This window comes from Pteropus medius, unplaced genomic scaffold (assembly GCF_902729225.1).
Source record: "Pteropus medius unplaced genomic scaffold, Ma_sr-lr_union100, whole genome shotgun sequence".
NCBI classification, from domain to species: Eukaryota; Metazoa; Chordata; class Mammalia; order Chiroptera; family Pteropodidae; genus Pteropus; species Pteropus medius.
In genome coordinates, this window is record NW_024342471.1 from 20,098,662 (window position 1) to 20,118,574 (window position 19,913).

The 19,913-nt window shown below is 48.2% G+C and overlaps 1 protein-coding gene across 10 annotated transcripts in view; it reads right to left on the reverse strand.

Annotated features, from left to right (window-relative positions):
* Positions 1–19,913, reverse strand: part of NFATC2 (nuclear factor of activated T cells 2) — a 143,513-nt gene that overhangs the window by 108,902 nt on the left and 14,698 nt on the right. For 8 of the 10 annotated variants that reach the window (XM_039864636.1, XM_039864637.1, XM_039864630.1 and 5 more), the window contains exons 2-3: positions 4,907–5,927; positions 427–598 (exon numbers count right to left, since the gene is read on the reverse strand). In XM_039864636.1, the coding sequence (XP_039720570.1) occupies positions 427–598; positions 4,907–5,927 (1,193 nt within the window). The remainder of the gene's footprint in view (positions 1–426; positions 599–4,906; positions 5,928–19,913) is intronic. The other 2 variants (XM_039864639.1, XM_039864638.1) reach the window with 1 other exon arrangement.

Consider the following 19,913-nt stretch of genomic DNA (forward strand, 5'->3'; position numbering starts at 1 on the left):
AGGCAGTTTTATTATGTGGAGTTTTAATTTCTTCTACTTTTCTATATTTTACAAGAGTATATTGATTTTTCTCTATAGACTCTCATCTGAAGTTTAAACACAAAATGATGGCTTCAGAAACTTCTGTCAACATACAAATGTCTACCAAACTCTAGCAGTTTCTCAGTCAGAAAGAGTAGGGAAGAAGTGGCTTTAACATGAATACCATCTCTGTCCTTATCCAGCTCAAGACAACTTTCTCCTCTGGATTCTCAGTAGCTGCATTAGCTTCAGATACTAATTCAATCTTAAATTTCCCACCCCTCTGAGGAGTAAGAGGCTGAGTCACATACCTCAACCTAAAAAGCAACAGGCAGTGGCTTAGCAGAAGTGAATCATCCAGTAAAAAAATAAGGGACACAAAATAAAAAGAATTCAAGTCCATACCTGAACCACAGGGTGGCCACCGGTTGGGGCTTTGACAGCCCCTCGGCTGCCTTCTGTCTCATAGTGGGCCCGGTGGTGTGGCTTGGGCTGCACCTCAATCCGCAGCTCATAGGAGCCTGACTGGTGGGACAGTGGCCACTCGAGTGGAGGGAGGGATGCAGTCACTGGGATACTGAAGGAGGAAACAGAATCAGTCGTGTGTACAATAAATCAGAATCAGTCAACTTGTACAATAAATATAAATGGTCCCTTTTCTAAAAATCATGTCCAGTGTGCATATGAATGAAATGATGGCTGTTGGGAAGCAGATATTTCTCAGACACAATGGGTAAGGCTCTTCAAAAGATAGAAATCTTTTTTCTTTGCTTTCTCTTTCGTCTTGATGAAGGTAGTGAATAAATTCACTGAATTGATGAAGCTAGTTTCATTATATGTTAGTTCTAGCGTGTTTCGAGCTGTTACAACTTCTTTTCCTCTGGGAATTTTGAAGAGTATCACATCCCCACCTCTAAAAAAAAAATCCTTAGCCAGGATTTTTTTCCTTTTCCTGAGGAGTGCATGCAGGAGAAGGAACACTACAGTGGGCATCAGAGGACCCACATGTGTCACCAACATGCCATGTGACATTAGTCAAGGAACTTCGCTTTCTTAACCTCGGTCTCCTATAACCACATAACAAATGCACTAGGTGGCTGGCATCTGAGAGTTGTTTCAGCTCTTATTTCTATGTCCGATGATCTCGATTCAAAGTAAATTTTAGGGAGAGGACATTTCCAGTCACGGTGCTTATCATGTCAAGTGCAGAATACCCAGCCATAGAGAGGTGTCTGGTTCAGGTATGGATGAGCCGAACCACTCAGACCTCCTAATATTACATGAAGAGTAAAGGTCAAGAGCATGACTGGAGTCACATATCCAACTTCAAGTCCCAGCTCCACTTCTAACTACCTGTGTGACTTTGAGCAAATGCATCTACTTCCTGGACCTTAGTTTCCTCAACTGTGAAATGGGGATACTGAGATTATATAAAGAGCTTAGTATGAGAAGTGCTCAAAAAAAAATACTAGCTATAATTTTTTTCCTGTATATATTGTACATTTCAAATAAATAGTTGTTTCCTGTAGACAATCTTAGTTACACCACTGGATATACATGCCTCTACATCTGAAATTGTAAGGTCTTTGAAATTATAAGGCATGCCATTAAGTTGCATTTTAATATGGAATTTCAACCTTATTCAGCACACACAGCAAGCACACTTGATATGTGGTTAGAATTATGTCATCTAAGAGTTGACTGAGGTCTTGACCATCTATCTAGATCATTCCTTCAGATCCTCAGAGAACCTAAAGACATTGTCCCAAAATCACAGAGCAAGATGGAGCCAAGGATCCAATTTACGTCTCTTGACTCCTAGTCCAGGGCTCTAACCGCATCTCTGTAGTGTCTCTTATCTTATTACTAATTTCCTTAAAATAGGTCCAAGAAAACATCCCATTTATGGAATGACTCTAGAACAATGCCTGACACTTGAGAGGCACTCAGTGAATGTTCGCTGGGTGGGTGGATGGGCAGATGGATGGATAGATAAATGAATGAATAAATGAGCAGTTTTATTTCAAAGAACCCCTGTATATTCAAAGTAGCTTTGAAGTTCAAAGCATGGATTTATGTCATCATGTCCTGATTTTTCACATATGGCAGAAATCATTAATCCAATCAGGATATTCTTTCTCACTAAACCCAGAGCTGCGAGAAGCTGACTTAGTTATCAACTGGACTTAGTTAAGCACTTGCAATGAAGCCAATTCCATCCCTTCCCTAGCATATCAATATCGAGGGGAGGATGGAAGGGGATGGCACCCCATAAACTCCATCAGTGCCAGAGTTCAACCTAAATTGACAATCGATCTTAAAATTGTATCCTCACTATGCAAGCAAATCTCAATCCCTTCTTTCCAACCACATTGTCTCCTGAAACCCCTCTTACCCTGATGTCTTAGGTGCTCAAACTGCCTTTATTTCTACCTTAGTTACAGTGTCAACAGGCCTTCAAGCTTCTGCTACAGCCACGGTGCCGTAGGTGGTAAATACTCTTACTCTCATCTTGTATTCAAGTTTAAAATTGTAAAGTTTGCAAAATAAGGCTCATAAAAAATTCACTTCGCCCCTGTGTCTTCAGAAGTATCAAAAAATTAAGTAAGTAGAAGATTCAGTGGGATATCCCTAAGTACCAACTTCTAATGCTGTTTGTTCTGGAGTAAGTCTTTGAGAACTGAAATACTATCTTAAGAATCAGAAGACTGGAGGCAGTCTGAAATCCTGCATTTAAATTCCACCCTCTACTGAGTTGTCCACACAACCTGAGATCAATATTATCACGAGACTTCCATGAATGCCCTTCTTTTCAATCTTACAGAAAATTCTTGCAAATATCTCATTGGTTGGCATAGATTGGCACTTGCTAGGGACTAAAGGACCCTAACACATCAGAACCTCTCAGATAAAGCCACAGAATGCAGAGGGGAGGACTTTACAGACAACAAAGTCTCAGGTAAATGTGGCACAACCATATTTTATATTAATGCTCCTCTCCACTCCCGATCATTAAATAAGTCATGTTTTGGAGGTTGAGATTTAGCAGAAAGAACGAGAACTCAGGAATCCTGGATTCTAATTTCCAACTCAGTCATTTACTAGCTGAGTGGTCATGGGCATGTCACTTCACCTCCCTGAGCCCAGGTCTCTCAACCTGTGCCAGACGCTGGCCTTGATCAGCGTTTCTCAAGGTGGCTCTGTGACACGTTCGTCCCAGAACTCGGAACTCTGTGGCCAGTCTTTGAAATCACTGCTCATTTCATCCACAAGTAGGAGTGGCCTCTACACAAAAGCATCTATTTAACTCCGTTAAACCCAGAAACTCCTTTTCCTAAGGGACACCGATTGACCTACTATGGCCCCGGTGTTCTCAGAACATGCTCTGGAGGAAATGCCAGACTAGAAGCTCGTTTGGGTCCATTTCGGCCTGGTGTCGGGGGTAAGCCAGGCCTAGCGAACAGGGCCCTTGGCTACTCTCAACCCCACACCGATCAAAAGTCTCTACCATTATTTATTTTGGTATTCAACATTTTATGAGAAAAGAAAAAGAGGCTTCCCCTTGCTAAAAGCCAACGACCCTTTGAAAACCATTGGGATAATAGTAATAGCACAAGGCTTCAGATTCTTCATCTAAGAGAATGGATAGAATAATATCTGCTCCTAACCACTGTGTACTCCATTTTTCTTATCTCCAAAATGAAGGTAAAAATAATATCGAGCCGGGTTTATGTGAGAATTAATTGAAATAATACATAGAGAGTACTGAGAATTGTACCTGGCACATCGCAAGCATTCTTAAATACTGGCGATTATTACTGTCACTATCATTACTCTGAAGGCTACTGGCAGCTCAATCTCCTAGCGCGAGGCTTGTCAACGAGGAAGCGACAAAGGTGCTTCCTCTAGATGAAGAAGATTCCTCATAGCAATAAGAGCGGCACCTTTGTTTGAGCTCTTACTTTGTACAGGTTCAATGCCAAGAGCGTGACATATATCATCTCACTTTATCCTTGAAAAAACACCATGAGATACGTACTATTATTATCCTCATCTCATAGGGAATAAACCAAGGCCCAGAATGGTGCTCGATGAGAAGGAAGGTCCTGATTGATTAGCAATGTCTGCCCTGGGCATGGCATCGAAAAAGTGCATTGATGAGAAAGAGGTTCCTGCATGATTAGTGATGTCTGTTACGGGCACAGCATGATAGCAGCACCAGAGATGCCAGCGGGTGATCACACAGCCAGCGAATGGCAAAGCCAGGGCTCAGATCCAGTCCTGAGAGAGCCCAGGCCTACATGCTGCTGCTACCTACAGCTCCTCTGGGCTTGCCAAGACTTTGAGCTCCTTGAGGATTATGGCTCATGCATTTTTTAGGGCCTCCATGTTACTGATTACAGTCTTGAGGTACCTCGCAGATGCCAACAAATATCAATTCCTCTTATAAGATAGAAAATCGCACTTGTTAAGGCTAGCTTTGTGCTTAGGGGCATGTCAGCTCCGTGAAGGCAGACATTTTTGCCTATTTTGTTCACCACTATCTCCCCAACACCTATAGCAACAGTTCCTGGCACACAGTAGGTGTTTGATAAATACTCATCAAATAAATGAATGAAGGAGCCAGGTGCCATATGAGCATCACATTCACCCTATCACCTCATAACCACCACCCAGGAAGCCAGGTAACCTTATACCCATTTTACAGATGGGCAAACTGTGGCTCAGAGAATTGAACTTCCTTTCCTTTCAGGGTCTTAGAGCTGGTAAATGGAGAGCCGGGATTTAAAACCGGTCTGGCTAACTCTGAATCCCATGCTCGCGGCCAGAAAAGCTTCTCTGAACACGAAATCATAGAACGAATGGTGTTTAAAGGCCGACTCACCTGCAGATGGGAATAGCGGGCACCAGCTGCTTGACCCAGCTGGCCTGAGTCGGCGGCACCAGCAAGATGGACTCGGGGGCCGAGTTCCTCCTCTCCTCCTGTTCACAGGGCCCCAGGAACTCCACGGCCGGGTAGAGGTGGCGGGGCAGGCCGGCCTTGGACGGCGCGGCAGGCACGGGCGACGGGTCGGGGCTGGTCTTCCACATCTTGGTGGGAATCCCACAAGGCGAGTCCGCGGCAAGGCTGTTCAGAGCATCCATGAGGACGGCAGAGCCGGCCGTGGGGGGGTACCCAGCGGGGGCGCCGTCGTCCCGCGGCTGCGGCGAGGGGCTGCGGGAGCGCTGGGGTGAGGCTCCGGGCAGCGGGGCAACCAAGGCCCCGGCGCACGAATGCCTCCGCTTGGCACCAGGCGACGAGGAGCGGGAGGCCGGACGGGGCACGGGCGAGTGGCGGCCCAGGCAGCTGTCCTCAGCGAGGCTGGTTCGAGGTGACATTATTGGCGAGGTTCTGGGGGAATAATGAGCAGGGATGTTTTGAAACTGGGGACACAGGTCGTCGGGCCCGCCGTTATTGGGCGAGACGCAGGGCGAGGTGTAGGGGGAGAAGGTGTCGGAAATGAAGCTGGCAGAGGAGCCGCTGCTAGCGGGGCTCAAGCAAAGCGGCTCGCGGTAGCCCTCGAAGCCAGGCACGGGCAGGGTGAACCTCGGGCTGGCGGCCACCCCCGCCAGGGGCGCCTGCTCCCCCAGGAGGCCAGTGTCTCTCACGCGGAGGGGCCCCCCTGCCTGCATCAGTTCGTGGGATGGAGTGATCTCGATCCGAGGGCTCAGGCCCGAGGCCCCCGCTGGCTTGGCCGGGCTCAGAAAGTTCTGGGGCCCTACCCTATCCGGCTCTCCGAATCGGCCGGGGGGCTCGCCAGAGAGACTGGGGAGGGGGCTGTATGGCTTGAGGCCATAGTCCAGGACATCATCAGAGTACGCAAGTCCGGAGGGTGGGCTGGCGACCTTATGTGCATTCGGTTCTTCTGGAAAGAGAAGGGGGGAGGGGTCTTTTTAAGCCTCTAAAACAGAACTCGCCACGCAGAGCAATCACAGGTCGACTCCTCTCCTGCTGTTTATTTTTATTTTTTTTAATCCCCACCGCTGTCAAACCCCGGAGCTGGACCCTCCTCCCCTCACCAGAAGGCCACTTCATCCCAGATTCCTTGATCTGAAGAGCCAGGTCAAAGCATAAAGGTTTGGGTGCAGGTGCCCCCGGCACAGCTCGGCCAAGCTGGGCAGCTGTTAGCCAGAGGCCTGGACGACCAGCCGGGCTCACGGCTTCCAAACTTCTGTCCAAATGGGACCCTTAGAAGAAATGCATTCGATTTCACAGCCTAGTTCACACCATCATATGCGCTCACAACTGAAACACAAGTTTCATAAAACAATACTTACCGTGCTACGTATGATGTGCTCTTAGGTTCCCTCCTGTCTGGCACCGTGTCATTTAAATACTGGTCACAACCCATTAAACGGATTCCCTGTCCCACCCGTGGGTCCTGACCCACAGTTTGAAAAACACGGATCCAGGCCCATCTCATCACTCTGCTGATGCAGATACGAGACGCAGAGGGAGGCTGCACGGGCCTGGAGTCTGTGGAGCTCGGGCTTCAAACCCCAGATGTTCATGCCTGAGTCTCAGAAGTGGCTTAATTCAGAACTGGGACTCCTGTGTCATTTTACAGAGGAGGAATCTGAGGCCCCAGGAGGGGAAGAAATTTGCCCAAATACAGAATTAGTGGGGGCTAGACATCCCACATCCAAGCCACCGGACGCCTGAAAGGCGAGGCCCTGGCTATCCAGACTCCCCGAACTATCAACGCCGGCAGCTGCAGAATGACATCATTGCTCCTCGGACAGTGGCCATCTAGCTCAGGCTTCTGCTGCCACCTCGAAGGGACCCACAGCTGGAGAGCGGACTTAGTGAGGGAACTGGCGAGCCCCGTTCCCGCCACCTCACTCCCCTGCCCGCCCTCTTCACCCTCCCCAGCTCGGCAGAGGTCCCCCCCGCCCCCCCTCCGTCACCACTTAATTCACCTTGACTCCCCTCTCTCCCGCGCCCTTCCGTCCAGCACATCAGGAAATCCTGGCCACTCTACTGATAAGTATAAATGAAATTCACACGCCGCCCCCTCCGCACGACAAGCCGCCCTGGTCCGAGCCGCCGTCCTTGCCCACCTGGACCGAGTTCCTGGTCTCCACATTCTTGCCCCTGCTTTCTATGGTCTGTTCTCCACGTGGCATTTTGCAATGTCCACTCATGAAATCCACTTTAAAGGCTTCCCCGGACACTTCGGATGAGATACGAAGTCCCTAGCGCACTTGTCCCCCGGCCCTGGCCGGTCTCGCCACTTTCACCGAACCTGACCCGGCACCGGCTTTCCTGCTGCCTTCGCTGATCCTCCAGCAGAGTCTGCCTCCGGGTTCCTGAGTGTCTTGTCCTCTCTACCTGGAAACTCTGCTCCCCAGATCTTCCCATGGCTGCTTCTCTTAGCTCCTTCATCTGTCTGCTCAGTCAGCCCCTTAGACTGGCCCATGGGAAAGACTGTCCCCATCCCCACCCAGGGTCAACCTCCACCCCTTTTTCCTGCCGCCTTTTCTCCATTGACACCAGTTACCAGCTGACATCATATATTTATCTATTCAGGGAATCTCGTCCCGTACTTTTTAGGGTAAAGTGAAACAACCTGAACTAGGCCAGCCTGGCCAGGCCCCGCCTGCCCCTCCAGCCTCACCTCTCTCTGGATTCCAGCCAATCTGGTTGTCTGCCTGTTCGTGGAAAGCGCGGAGCTCCTTTCTGCCTCAGGACCTTTGCACTTGCTGTTCCCTGTGCCTCCACTGCTCCTCCCCCCGCACACCAGGCCCCTTCTCTATGTAGCTAACGTCACTCATTCTCTCCAGCTAAAATGCCCTGCGCTCGGGAAGGCTTCCTGGCCCCCTTGAGGAGGTCAGACCCCACTCGCGCTCCCCCGCTATGCCCCACGCACTTCTCACAAGCCCAGTTAAGTCATTCTGAAGTTATTCACTTACTGTCAGCCTCTCCCCCAACCTCCAGCCCCACCTCCAACAGTCAATCAATTCCACGGGGACTCTCTCCCTCCCCACTGCATTCTCAGCACCTGGACGGGACCTGCCACAAAGCGAGCCTTCAAAACCTTTTTTTTTCTTTTTTGCTGGTTGGCTGAATGAATAAATAAAGCGAGTGGAGGAAAGTCGATGTGAAATATTTAAGCTACGACTCAAAGATGCCCATATCCAAACCACGAGGTGGCAAGATGCTACCCTGAGAGAACACACGTGTCATTGGAACCAAGCGATGTCACTTTTAGAAATTTATCCTGCAGATCTACTCTCACGTGCGCAAAGTGGAGCGCGCGTAAGGTTGGTTAGTGCTGCCTTGTTTGTAATCCCAAAGGACTAGAAGCAACCTTATGTCCATCGACTGGGGATGGGGTAAATTCTGGTTCGTTCATACGAGATACAAAACAGCTATAAAAAAGGTTGAAAAGAGTTCTTTCTGTATGGAGATGGAATGATCACAAGATCGCGTTAAAGGCGAAAGGCAAGGTGCATACCGTATGCGTAGTATAAAAACGGTGAGAGGATGTGTACACGCACACACACACACAGACACACACATGTACACACACATACATCGCCAAGCATTGCCATTGTGCACGCACACACAGACACATCGCGTGACACACATACGCGACACACATAATGACGTTATTACACATCGGCGCTGCCACAAGACACACATACACACATCGCATACGCCATTACGCACACATTACGCGCATAATACACACACGCATATTAACACATTATCATCATCGCATAACACACAGACACACGCACGCACACACATACACATGCACACACGCACACACGCGTGTGACAGAACATGATATATATTAATGACACGCCAGTTTAGGAAGCAGGAAATTGAGATCTACTCCAACTCTGCCACGAACTAGCTGTGTGCCCTTAAAAACCTTCCCCACCCAACCAACTCTGTCTTAAACTTATTTATAACAGAACAGCAGCGTTAAACTGAATCAGTCTCTTTGGTTGTTTCCGGCTATGAAATCTTTTGATTCTTCCAGAGTCCATAGGGTCTAGAGTTCTTATGAAGCCGTGGATCAATATAAACTCATATTCGTGCGAGCAAGCACATACATGCACATGCACACACACGCATGTACACACACATGCCCACAAACCCACACCTTCCCGGCAGGTAACATAGATTTTTAATCCAGAAAGAAATTAATATCTGCTCCATAACAACATTCTGATAATCCATTACCCTGCAAACCAGCAAAACAAAACACAAAAAGTCTCCTAGCAAAAATTCCGGCCTTATCAGAAAAACTGCATTACGTCTTATCAGCAACACCCCATCAGGGCTGATGTGAAAAGTCACAGAACCCACCATGCAAACACACATCACTCAAGCTCCCTGGCAGCATTCAAAAACAGAAAGGCCGCTTTGCTGGGCAAAAGCATTTCAAGCATTTACATTGGTTTCAATTAATTCAAGGAGCAGAGTTTCCTCTCTTTTGTTCCCCCAAGATTTTGAAAGTTTAACAGCAAGCAGGGCAAAGGAAGGTAGTTTATAATCACTGAGTTCTCTGTTCTCTGGATATTTGACAGTGAATCTCACAGACAAACAGCTCATCGCTAAAACATTTTTTAAAGTAGCTAGAATCCTTCACTGTTTCTCCTTACACAACTGCCAGCTGCACAGACAGCTCTGTTAAGTCCTCGCGATGCCTACACAACGCTGGGCAAAACTAGTTTCGTCTTAGAGTCACCAAATTCTCTCAGAAACATTGCCAAAAGTCTTGCTTTTCTTACCACTCGTATGATCTTTGCTGTATGTATAATGTATCACTGGTATTATTTACTTAATACTTCTATTTAAGCCCATTCACATTTTTTTTTTTTTGTACTTAAAGGGAAACTTTACACCACTACCACAAATGGAAAATCAGTGTCACCTCCATAAATAGAAGGTAGGGTAAAAAACTACAATAAAAATAAAAGTTACTAAATTCAAGCGAGACACTGTGGCCAGCCAAAGGCTCTGAGCCTGAGGCCCACTCCTTTTTCCCCCTCCATGTTTTTTTTTTTGTTTTTTTGTTTTTTTTTTATTGAGGTGTAACTTATACAGACAGATTCGAGCATCGCTGCCTAAATGAGGTTGCCAAATGATATCGCTTCTCTTTTAACTACCCCCTCACAATCAAGACGTAGAACGTTTCCACGAACCCGGAAAGCCTACCTTTTTTAAGGCTGGAGGTGGGAGGAATGGCAAATGTCAGAGAGAAAGGTGTTAAAGATACAGTGGCACCTTCGCTCCTTCTGACTGGTTCAAAGAGAGGGAGCGCTTAAAAGGAGATGGTTCTCATGACATGCGAGGTACCCCACAGTGGCCCACGTGAAACCATGTCGCTTGCCATGGAAGTTCCCTGGCCCACATGGGAGGCATTGGTTCCCAGAGAGAAAGGAAGTGGGGACAGTGATGGCGGATTCAGAGGTTGCTGCCCTAGGTCCCGTGCGCCTCCACGCCTCTGAACGTGCTGTTCCTCCTGCCCAGAACTCCCTTGCGTACCTCCCGTCCTCATCATGCCTAGCAAGCCACTATTTATCCATCAAGATTCCACCTGGGCCACCTCCTCCTGAAGGCCCTTGCTGATTCCCCAGGCTGGACCGGTCACTCTTCCTTTGTGTTCCCAGACTCTAGAGAGTCATGTAGTGAAGTCTATCGATTAGAGAGTCACTTGTCTGTCTCCCCACTAGACTGACCTTTTTGAAGGCAGATGGGGATAATAATAATAATAACAACAGCAGCAGTGAAAGTAGCCAGCATTTTGAGAATTTACATGCCAGGCACTGTTGTAAGCATGCTACATGTAGTAAATTATATAATCCTCACAGCAACCTGCGACACTGTTTATTCATTTCCCTTTTACAGATGAGGAACCAGAGACACAGAGAGGTGAATTAACTTGCCCGAGTTCCCACAACTTGAACCCAGGCATGACTGAGAGCACCATGGACCACTAATCCAGGGTTCTCAACCCCAGAACTACTGACATGAGGGGCCAGACAATTCTTTGTTGGTGGTGGCTGACGGGTGTTTAGCAGCAGCCCTGGCTTCTACCCGCTAGAGGCCGGTGGCATCCCCACCCCTCTCTCAGTTTTGACAACTAAAACACGTCTCCAGGCATTGCCAAATGTCTCCTGCGAGGCAGGATCGCCCCCAGCTGAGAACCAGGGCTCTGTGCCTTATGGCCTGGCGCCTCCCTCGGGGCCTGCCCACCGCAGAGGCCCACACTGCTGGGGGCACCAACCCATGAGTCATGCCCTCGAACCTGAAATGATTCAGAACTGAGACATGTGCTCACTGTCAGCCCTAGCAGGTAACTCATGTCTACAGCAGGCATCTGAAAGTTTTAATTACCATCACCGTTCCTTGCATCAAGGTCCCAGGTGCTCACCCAACATCTAGGCCCTACAAAGGTTTGAGGAAACCTCGGCCACCCTCAGAAACTGCAGGATGAGATGGCTGGGGAGGCCACTCCAGCCCCACCTCAGTGAAGCATCTACCCTGAGACCTGGGCCTCAGTCAACACACAGTGTTAGGGGACCCCAGCTCCACTGCCCGCTCCCCAGCTATGTGACCTGGGGAATCTCTGAGTCCTCACACATAACACGATGATGAAGTCAGTGAAAATATCCACTGGAGTTAACCTAATCCATCTACAGCCCAGAACACACAAAATACACACTCAATAAATGAGGCCTATCGTATGTTATTATAATGGAAAGAATGATCTTCTAACTGAAAATTCTACCCTTTCTTTGCTCCCATTGCTTTATTTTACAGCACCTTGAAAGTACGACATGTACTAATTCCCAGCGCTTTTAAAAGCATTTTTTAAAGGGGAAGACATTTTATAAAAATAAAATGGATAGGCAATCTGGGAATCCTTCTCATCACAGATTTCGCTAGTCTTTAGGAAGTACGTGGAGTAAGTAGGTAAATAATGTTCCTAACATCCCCTTCATTTCATGCTTTGTACTCTTTTCCCTGGGCTCCCTGGGAGCTGATCAACTAAATCTTACTAAAGTGTTAACGACTCAGTGAGCGACTTACCATAACAAAAATGATGAGCTAACACATCCGTATCATTTACTTCATACCAAGAACCACTGTATGTATTTAATGCGTAGCTTGTCTCATAAGAATCCTATAAAGTAGGTAGTACAGTTCCCTCATTCTACAAATGGGGAAAAATGAGGCTCAGAGAGGGTGACTAATTTGCCCAGGGTCACACAGCTTCTAAGTGGCAGAGCTGGGATTCAGTCTCAGGCAGTTCGGTCGCCTGCACCCATAACCATTACTGTCCCCTGCTTCTCATGAAAGGGGTGACACCTTAACCCTGATGCAGGGAAATGAGGTACTTCCAGAACAAAAACTGCTCTGGAGGCCCCATCAGGAAGAAGTTGCCCCAACAACTAAAAACACTGATTCCTTTCTTCTGGGATATTCACAGTCCCTCCATTTGCCCCAGGATTGAGTCAACGATTATTTTAAAAAATCACACTCAGGCTACACGGTGGCCTCTGCCAGCGCCTCTCCTCCTGGAGCCACTTGTGGCCTGTTGCTCACCCTCAGGGACACAGAGCCAAGTCTGAGGTGGCCATTCAGTGCCAACCCACCAGCCAACAGATCACTTTTGAAAAAAAAAAGATCAAGAGAACATCTTCTCCGCCTGGAACTACAGGCGGGTGGAATTTTCAGGAAGCAGAATAGAATGACCAAAATAGAAACACGGCGAGGGCGCCTACATGAGGCGTCTGTCCTCCGGGGGGTGGGGACGACGGTGTGAACTGGTGCTTCCAGGCTTGAGGGACATGACAGAGAGGAACCAGGACACGGCCTGGAGGCTGGACGCCCCTGAGGCTGGCAGCAGGCCCCCGGGGCTGCGGTCCATCCTTGTCTGGGTTGGTGGACCCATCGCTCGATGAGTTCACATCCCGAGGTGGTACGAGTCCCAGGCCCTGGGTTTGAGACATCACAGTCTGTTGCCATGGCAGTGCCTAGACTGCCACAGCCTGGAACCACACATGTGCGGCTGGAGGAAAGGGGAGAAGATGGAGGGAAGGGATCCTGCCCTCTGCCACCTCAACTGCCCTGGTGGCTTCGTCATATTCAGGGCTGTGAGAATTCGCCAAAAGGAGCAGAAAGGTGGATGGATTTTTCATCTGGCGGCTTGTACCACCTACTGAAAAGTCCTTCTTTGAAAAGCTACAGATTGCCTTTAAGTTATAGATTCGACGTGCAGCAAATGCTCCAAAGAGCCTCCGTGTATACACACAGAATGGAGGCTGGATTTCCAATCAATGAATTATGTGTATTAATAATAATGGTGGAGACCCAGGTGGTCACTCCCGTCATTCAGAGACGACACACACAGACACGGGGCATGAAAGGCAAGAAATTCCATCCAGAAAAGTCAGGTCCAGAAACGCCAGAAAAGGGAAGGAAGCAGCTTACCATCCCATCTCGGCAACGTGGAATCAGTGGAAAAAGCCACCTTGAACGCTCTGTTCTTTGCTGACCTTGCCCCACATAAGACAGCTGTCTGCCTTAACCAGACAGGGCAGAAAGGAGGGCTTGGTCCTGCTTCGTAGGCTGAGTGCCATGAGGCCAGGCACCTGGGACACAGGACCTGGGACAATTTGCAAGCAACGAGCATGACGGGTTGGATGCTGGCAACAGGTGCTCGCAAAAACACACGCACCCACCGGCTGACACGTATCCCTTCTGGAGAGGGGTAGAGAAATGCCTGGAATCTGCAACCCGCCTGCCTCAAGGTCAGCTTTTGGGTGGGGGCAGCAGGACCCAGGCATCCAGCTGATGTTGGGTCTCATCTCCATCCTCAAACTAGGATGGAAGGAACCACCTCTTGCTGGTTTCAAGTCCTTCCATGGTGCCCTCCAGCCTTCCAAAAGTTCCAAAAGTTCAGTTCTTTGAAAAGCTACAGATTGCCTTTAAGTAATAGATTCGACTTTTTTTCATTTGAATCGCTGGTGTTCACTGTGTCCCTCTCTGCAGCTTACAACCAGCCTGTGAGGCAAGTACTATCAACTTCTGTGTTACAGATGGGGAAACTGAGGCTCAGAGGTACGGGGATTCACCCAAAGTCATGAAAACAATCAGGCAGATTCGAATTGAGACACCACTTAAATGCGGTAAAATGCACAAATATTAAACGTACACAGTGTGCCTTTTTACGTGTTTGCACCTGTGCATCCGCCATGCGAGATATGGGCATTTCCACCCCACCAGAGGGCTCTTTCGTGGCTCCGCCCAGCCAGTAACCCTCACCAAAGGGACCTGACTTGTCTCCCCGTAGACTGAGGTTGCCTGCCCTTGCATGTCACGTAAATAAAATCAAATGGGACGTACATGTCACGTCTTTTGCTAACAGTGTGTCTGAGATTCATCCACACTGTGTGCAGCTACGGTTTCTTTAATGCCATGTAGTATGCCACAGTATGGTTGCACCATAATTCATTTATCTAGCCACCTTGCTATATACCGCCTCCATTTTTCAAGAAGACAGCCATTTGAGATTTAACGTGTGGCTTAGAAAGGTCCATTTCCAGCAGAAGATAGTCCCTCCGCACTTGTCAGGCAGTGCCTGACAGACAGCAGGATGCGGGCAGCTTCCTTGCCAAAAGGAGAAGGAAAGATCTGGTCGGAAGAATTAACCAGAAATAGACTTCAGATCATCCTCCCTCAGAAAGAGGGCTGGCCCTGGCTAAACCTCTCCCTCCACCAAAGGCCTGCATGAGGGGACGTGGGCGGGGGGACAGCCACCTTCCCTCCCCCTTTCACCCTCTAACCAACTCGGCAAGGACCCCGCACCTTTCCGCCAACACCTCAAAGAACTTCGCCCTTACCGACTCCCACAACCCCTGGCACAGCCTGGAAAGCTGATTTCCACCTTCCTTTCAGCCCATTTGAAATCCAAATGGAAACTTCCCTTTCCAGACAGCGGGGCCCCTGCAACCCTTGGCCGGGGGCAGAGATTTAAAATTAATACCTTGTTGACTGACAGGTTTTTTATTTACACTTTTCCCCAGGAGCTTTCGTTTCGGTGCCATGTTTCTGGGATCTGGCACACTTAATCAGTGGCCCCTGCCAGCCCTGGTCATTAATGACATTCCTCCTTTCTCCGTGACAACAAAGTGATGTCACTCATTGCGGATTTCAGATCTGCAGCCCACCTTCTCAGGATGACACAGATAAACAAACAGCCCCTTTCTGTAACCTTCACAACAACTTTTGCAGGCATCGAAGACTTAACAGTTTTATTTTGCCTTCATTTAACGTTGTGCCTTCTGCAGGCATGCCCAAGCAGGTTTGTTTTAATAAGGACCTTTATAAATCCTGAGCTTTGCAGACTTTATTCCCTTCGGGAAGCTCACCCAGGCATGGCTCAGTTACAGCTCACATGGGAAGGGCTGGCTTTTAGAAACGCATCTGAGTAACTGAAACAGGCCCCACTGAGAAAATACTCTTTTCCCAAACCTCAGATTAGGAGGCAGGGAGGGTCTCAAATGCCAACTCGGGGAAAGCAATTTCTCTGCTCTGCTCGTAGCTTACAGTCTGCTTTTGATATATTTCTTTTGCAGAGGTGGGGGGAAAAGGCATTAAAAGTCCAAGGCACAGGGCTTTAGATCTTAATGCCAGTTTATAGGAAATGCAAGGGACAGGGGAACATGTTAAAAGACACCACAAGGATGCCACTGGCAAAATCCACACCGTGAGGAGCTACACAGGAACATGACCCTGTTTCTTCAACAAATAAACGGCAAGAAAACAGATGGGGACTTTTATGGAATAAAAGAGCCAGCGTAGCCATGTTAACCAAATACGACCTGAGGGTCTTGTTTGGATCTTGGTTCGAACAAATTAACTATAAAGATACTTGTGAGACAAGCAGGAAATTGGAATATTGAACATTTGAAATTAAGTAATTATTCTTTTTCAGGTTTGATAATGCTATTTGATTTTTCTCGAGAATCCTTATCTTTGAGAGCTACATACTAATCTATGTATTAATAAAATATTCTGCCACCTGGAATTTGATTTAGAGTAACCAGGGCTTGGTTAAGAACGTTGGGAGACGGATAAAGTAGGACTAGCCTCACGACGATGACTGTTGAAGCTGAGTGATGGGAACATGGTAGTTAATTATACCATTGTGTCTACTTCTCCATATTTTGGAAAAAAGTTCACACTAAAAGCTCAGGGAAGAATCAAAAGCAGTTCTTTTGCTTTGGGGAAACCCGTGTGGGGCTCTGCTCCAGGTAGGGAAGCAGAGAGCAGCCCCTGACCCATCCCAGAAGATCCCTGGGGTCGAGTCTCGCCTTCTTCTGACCACAGTTTGGGAACCATCAGCAAAAACCAAACCTCAGGCCGGCCTGAGGAAGCTGAGCCTACCCGGAGCTCTGCGGAGCCTGTGGCGATTTCCTGTGCTGGGGAGGGAGGGAGGGAGGAAGGAGGAAGTCCCTTCGTGGGGGGAAGCCACAAGGCATCCATCAAGCTGCACTTTCTAGGGCTGCATCTCCCTGGCCCTGGCTCAAGGGGTCTTATGGGGACAGGACAGGACACCTGGGGAGGCCCTGTCCGCCCAAGAGAGGCAGCCAGAGGGGCCCCTTCCTGCCCTGGAGTCTAGACAACCAAGAAAGCTTCTGCAGCCAGCCAAGTTCTAGGGATACAGCCTGGAAACTCATCTAGGGGCCAGATGAGTTTTTAAAGTCAACTGAACGTGCAGAAGTTAGAGATAACCCTCCACAAGTGCCGACTCAAGCCGGTGGCCAGTGGCTCCTCCCCAGTGACCGCATGGCTCTTCGTTCCAGACCATTTTCTCTTCAGGCTCAAGATTTATGAAAGGCTGAGGCAAAGACTCTCTCCTCCAAGTTGCCAATGGCCGCAGAAGTCAGGAGAGCTAGGAGATTTCTCAGTCCATCGCTATGGCCATCTAACACGCACACAGCCCGGCGGCTGAGCTTTAATCACACTGCCTCACAGACATGTCACACCAGCCCTAGGAGGTGAGCACTGCCATCACCGTCCCCACTGCACAGATGACGAAACACAGACCAGAGAATTGAAATCACGTGCCCCTAAGGCATAACACTAATAAGAAACTATGCAACTTCCATCCATTTATTTATCGCGTGCTTGCTGGTACCGGGTACTTCTGCTTGGCCAAGGTCACGCAGGTAGGAGGCAACTAAGAATTCAAGCCAGGATTTTCTGATTTCAGACCTGGTGCTCTGACTTGCCGAGCCAATGGCCTCCAAAGTTGGGGAACACGTCCCCCAGGAGGCGTACATCGATTGGGATGTAGAAATATAAAAAAGCAGAACTGCTATTTATATCCTGTCCTTTCCTATTTTTATTTTTCCTGCATGTTTTATAATGAGTATAATCCCCTTAGGACAGCAGTAAACATACAATGGATAATTACATAAATATCAAATATTAGGGGTGAACGCACCCCCTGTGCTGCTGTATATGAGCTCCCTCAAAGCTGGAGTCGGTGACATCCTGGCTGAGTTGTAGTGCTGATGGCAGAGACTCGGGACCCCAACTGCCTGGGTCCAAGGCCTAACCTGCCACTTAGCACTGCATGATGCTCAGCAAAGTTAACAGACCCCTAAAGAGTCTGCTTTCATTGGTCCAGGTGTGGCTGGAAGGTTCTAACGTGCAGCCAGGATTGAGGGCCACTAGCCACTGCTGCTGTATTTTTCAAATTTATTCAACCCTCTCACCTTAGAGGACTAGAAAGCCTTGAGGGCCAACCCAAATAACACTGCTTTAAGGTCTTAAGGGCCTCCGCTCCCAATCAAAATCTGAGGCCACCTCAAGAACAGAGGGCTTGTAATCTGGAAGCTGAGATGACATGTGTTCAATAATGAAGGATGATTAAGGCCACTTTCTCCCCATTTCCTTTGCCTCCCTGACAAGACCACTGCTCAATTTGAGGCCTCACTGCACCTTTCCAGCTGCACCTGGAGACACTATTTGTACAAAGCAGGCTTATTAAGGCCTGTCCTTAACTTGACACAGACAATGTCTCAGCATGTCACATGTCAGTGAACCTGCTTGCTTAGGGTAGAACTCTATTTTTAGTAAGCACCAAAAAAAACCCCATGATACTATATCCTAGCACCTCGTTTGCTGCTATTTGTTTACTAGGCTGTGTCCCACAGAGGCCTGGGGGCCAGGCAAGGGCAGGGCCACATCTAATCCGTCTCTATACTCCCACAGGGCCTGGCACAAAACCAGCGTTCAGTGAGTGTTTGCCGAGAGAATGAGGTTTTAATGGTCCCCTGTGAATGGGTTGAGAGCAGGTGTTCCTGAGTCGAAGTGCAGGCAGCATTAGGGAGCGGGCTACAGCTGGGTCTGCGGCTCCACGTAAAATAGTACAAGAGGTCGTGGAGGGCAGAGGGGGACTTGTGGGATGGGGAGGCGCTTGTGCATGGTGTGTGTGTGTGCGTGTGCTCCAATAGTGTGTGCGTGCCTACAGGATCTGTGGCTTTCATCAGCTTTTCAAAGTGCTATGACCCAAAAAGTTTAAGGATCACCAGAATAGACTCTACAAGCAATGACCAGAAGTCCATTTTCCTTTCTGAAATGTCAAAGGTGGTGTCACATGCATTAGTTTACCAGGAATTGAAGGAGGGATGCACCAGATCCACTGAGGCAGGCCATTAGTGAGTACATCGGTCCCGACAGAGCCCAGAGGAGATCTGGCCCCTCTGGAGGTGACTAGGGGTTCCCAGTACCCACCTGTCCCCCAGTGTGTTACAGCTGAGAGGAGTAAGAATTCATTGAAGTCACAAGCAGGCACAAGGGAATTAAACTTTTGATCCATCTGCTGACGGTCAGCACACCTCTTTCTTCCACTGGGTCAGGAGCCCCGGTCAGGCCTCCCACAGCCCTGTCCCCATTCATTCTGTTACCTTGAACTTTACTGTCTCCCTCAGTGTGGCAGATGGGGGGTTGGGGAGGTTAAGACTCTACCCTGCATGCCTCTAGGCAAATAAATTTGAAAACCTAGACAGGTGAAATAAATAATTTCTTTAAAAGACACACTCTACCAAAATTGACCCCAGTAAAAAAGAAAGTGTAGGCAGACCAACTCCCACAGACACAACAGAGAAAGTGATCACAGAACGACCCCATAAAAAAGGCGCCAGGTCCAGATGGCTTCACGGGGGAATTCCATCACAACTTCAGAAACCGAATTGTCCTGACGAGACATACATTGTTCCGGAGCATAGAAAATAAAAAACACTTAAACCTAACAGCACATGAGAAAAAGGACATGACAAATATCACTCATGAATACTGCCGAAAAAAATCTTAAATAAGATGGTATCAAACCAACGCTGGCCACAAGAAAATAATACACAAGGGCCATGTAAGGTTTATACCAGGGATGTTTCAATATTAGGACATCTATTAATATAAGTCAACAAATTAATAGCTCTAGGAAGAATAAAATCATATCTTTCCATAGATGCTAAAAAGTCTATGATGTAATGCAACTCTCATTCCTAATGAAGACTCTCAAGGAAATAGGAATGAATGGATACTTCGCTGACATAATTAAATACATGCACCTCAATCCTAAAGCCAACACGAGAGATGCTCTTGCTGGGGTCAGGAACAAGGCGAGGATGCCTACCATTTCCACGACCATGAGCATGCTACTGGAGATATTAGTCAAAGCGATTAGACAACAGGAAAAAATTAGAGGCTCCAGCTCAGTGAGGGCAAGGGCCGGGTCTTATTCTCTGTTATATCCCCAGGATCTAACACGATAGGCGCTCAACAGCAAGTCGAATGAGTAACGGAAGAATGGCTC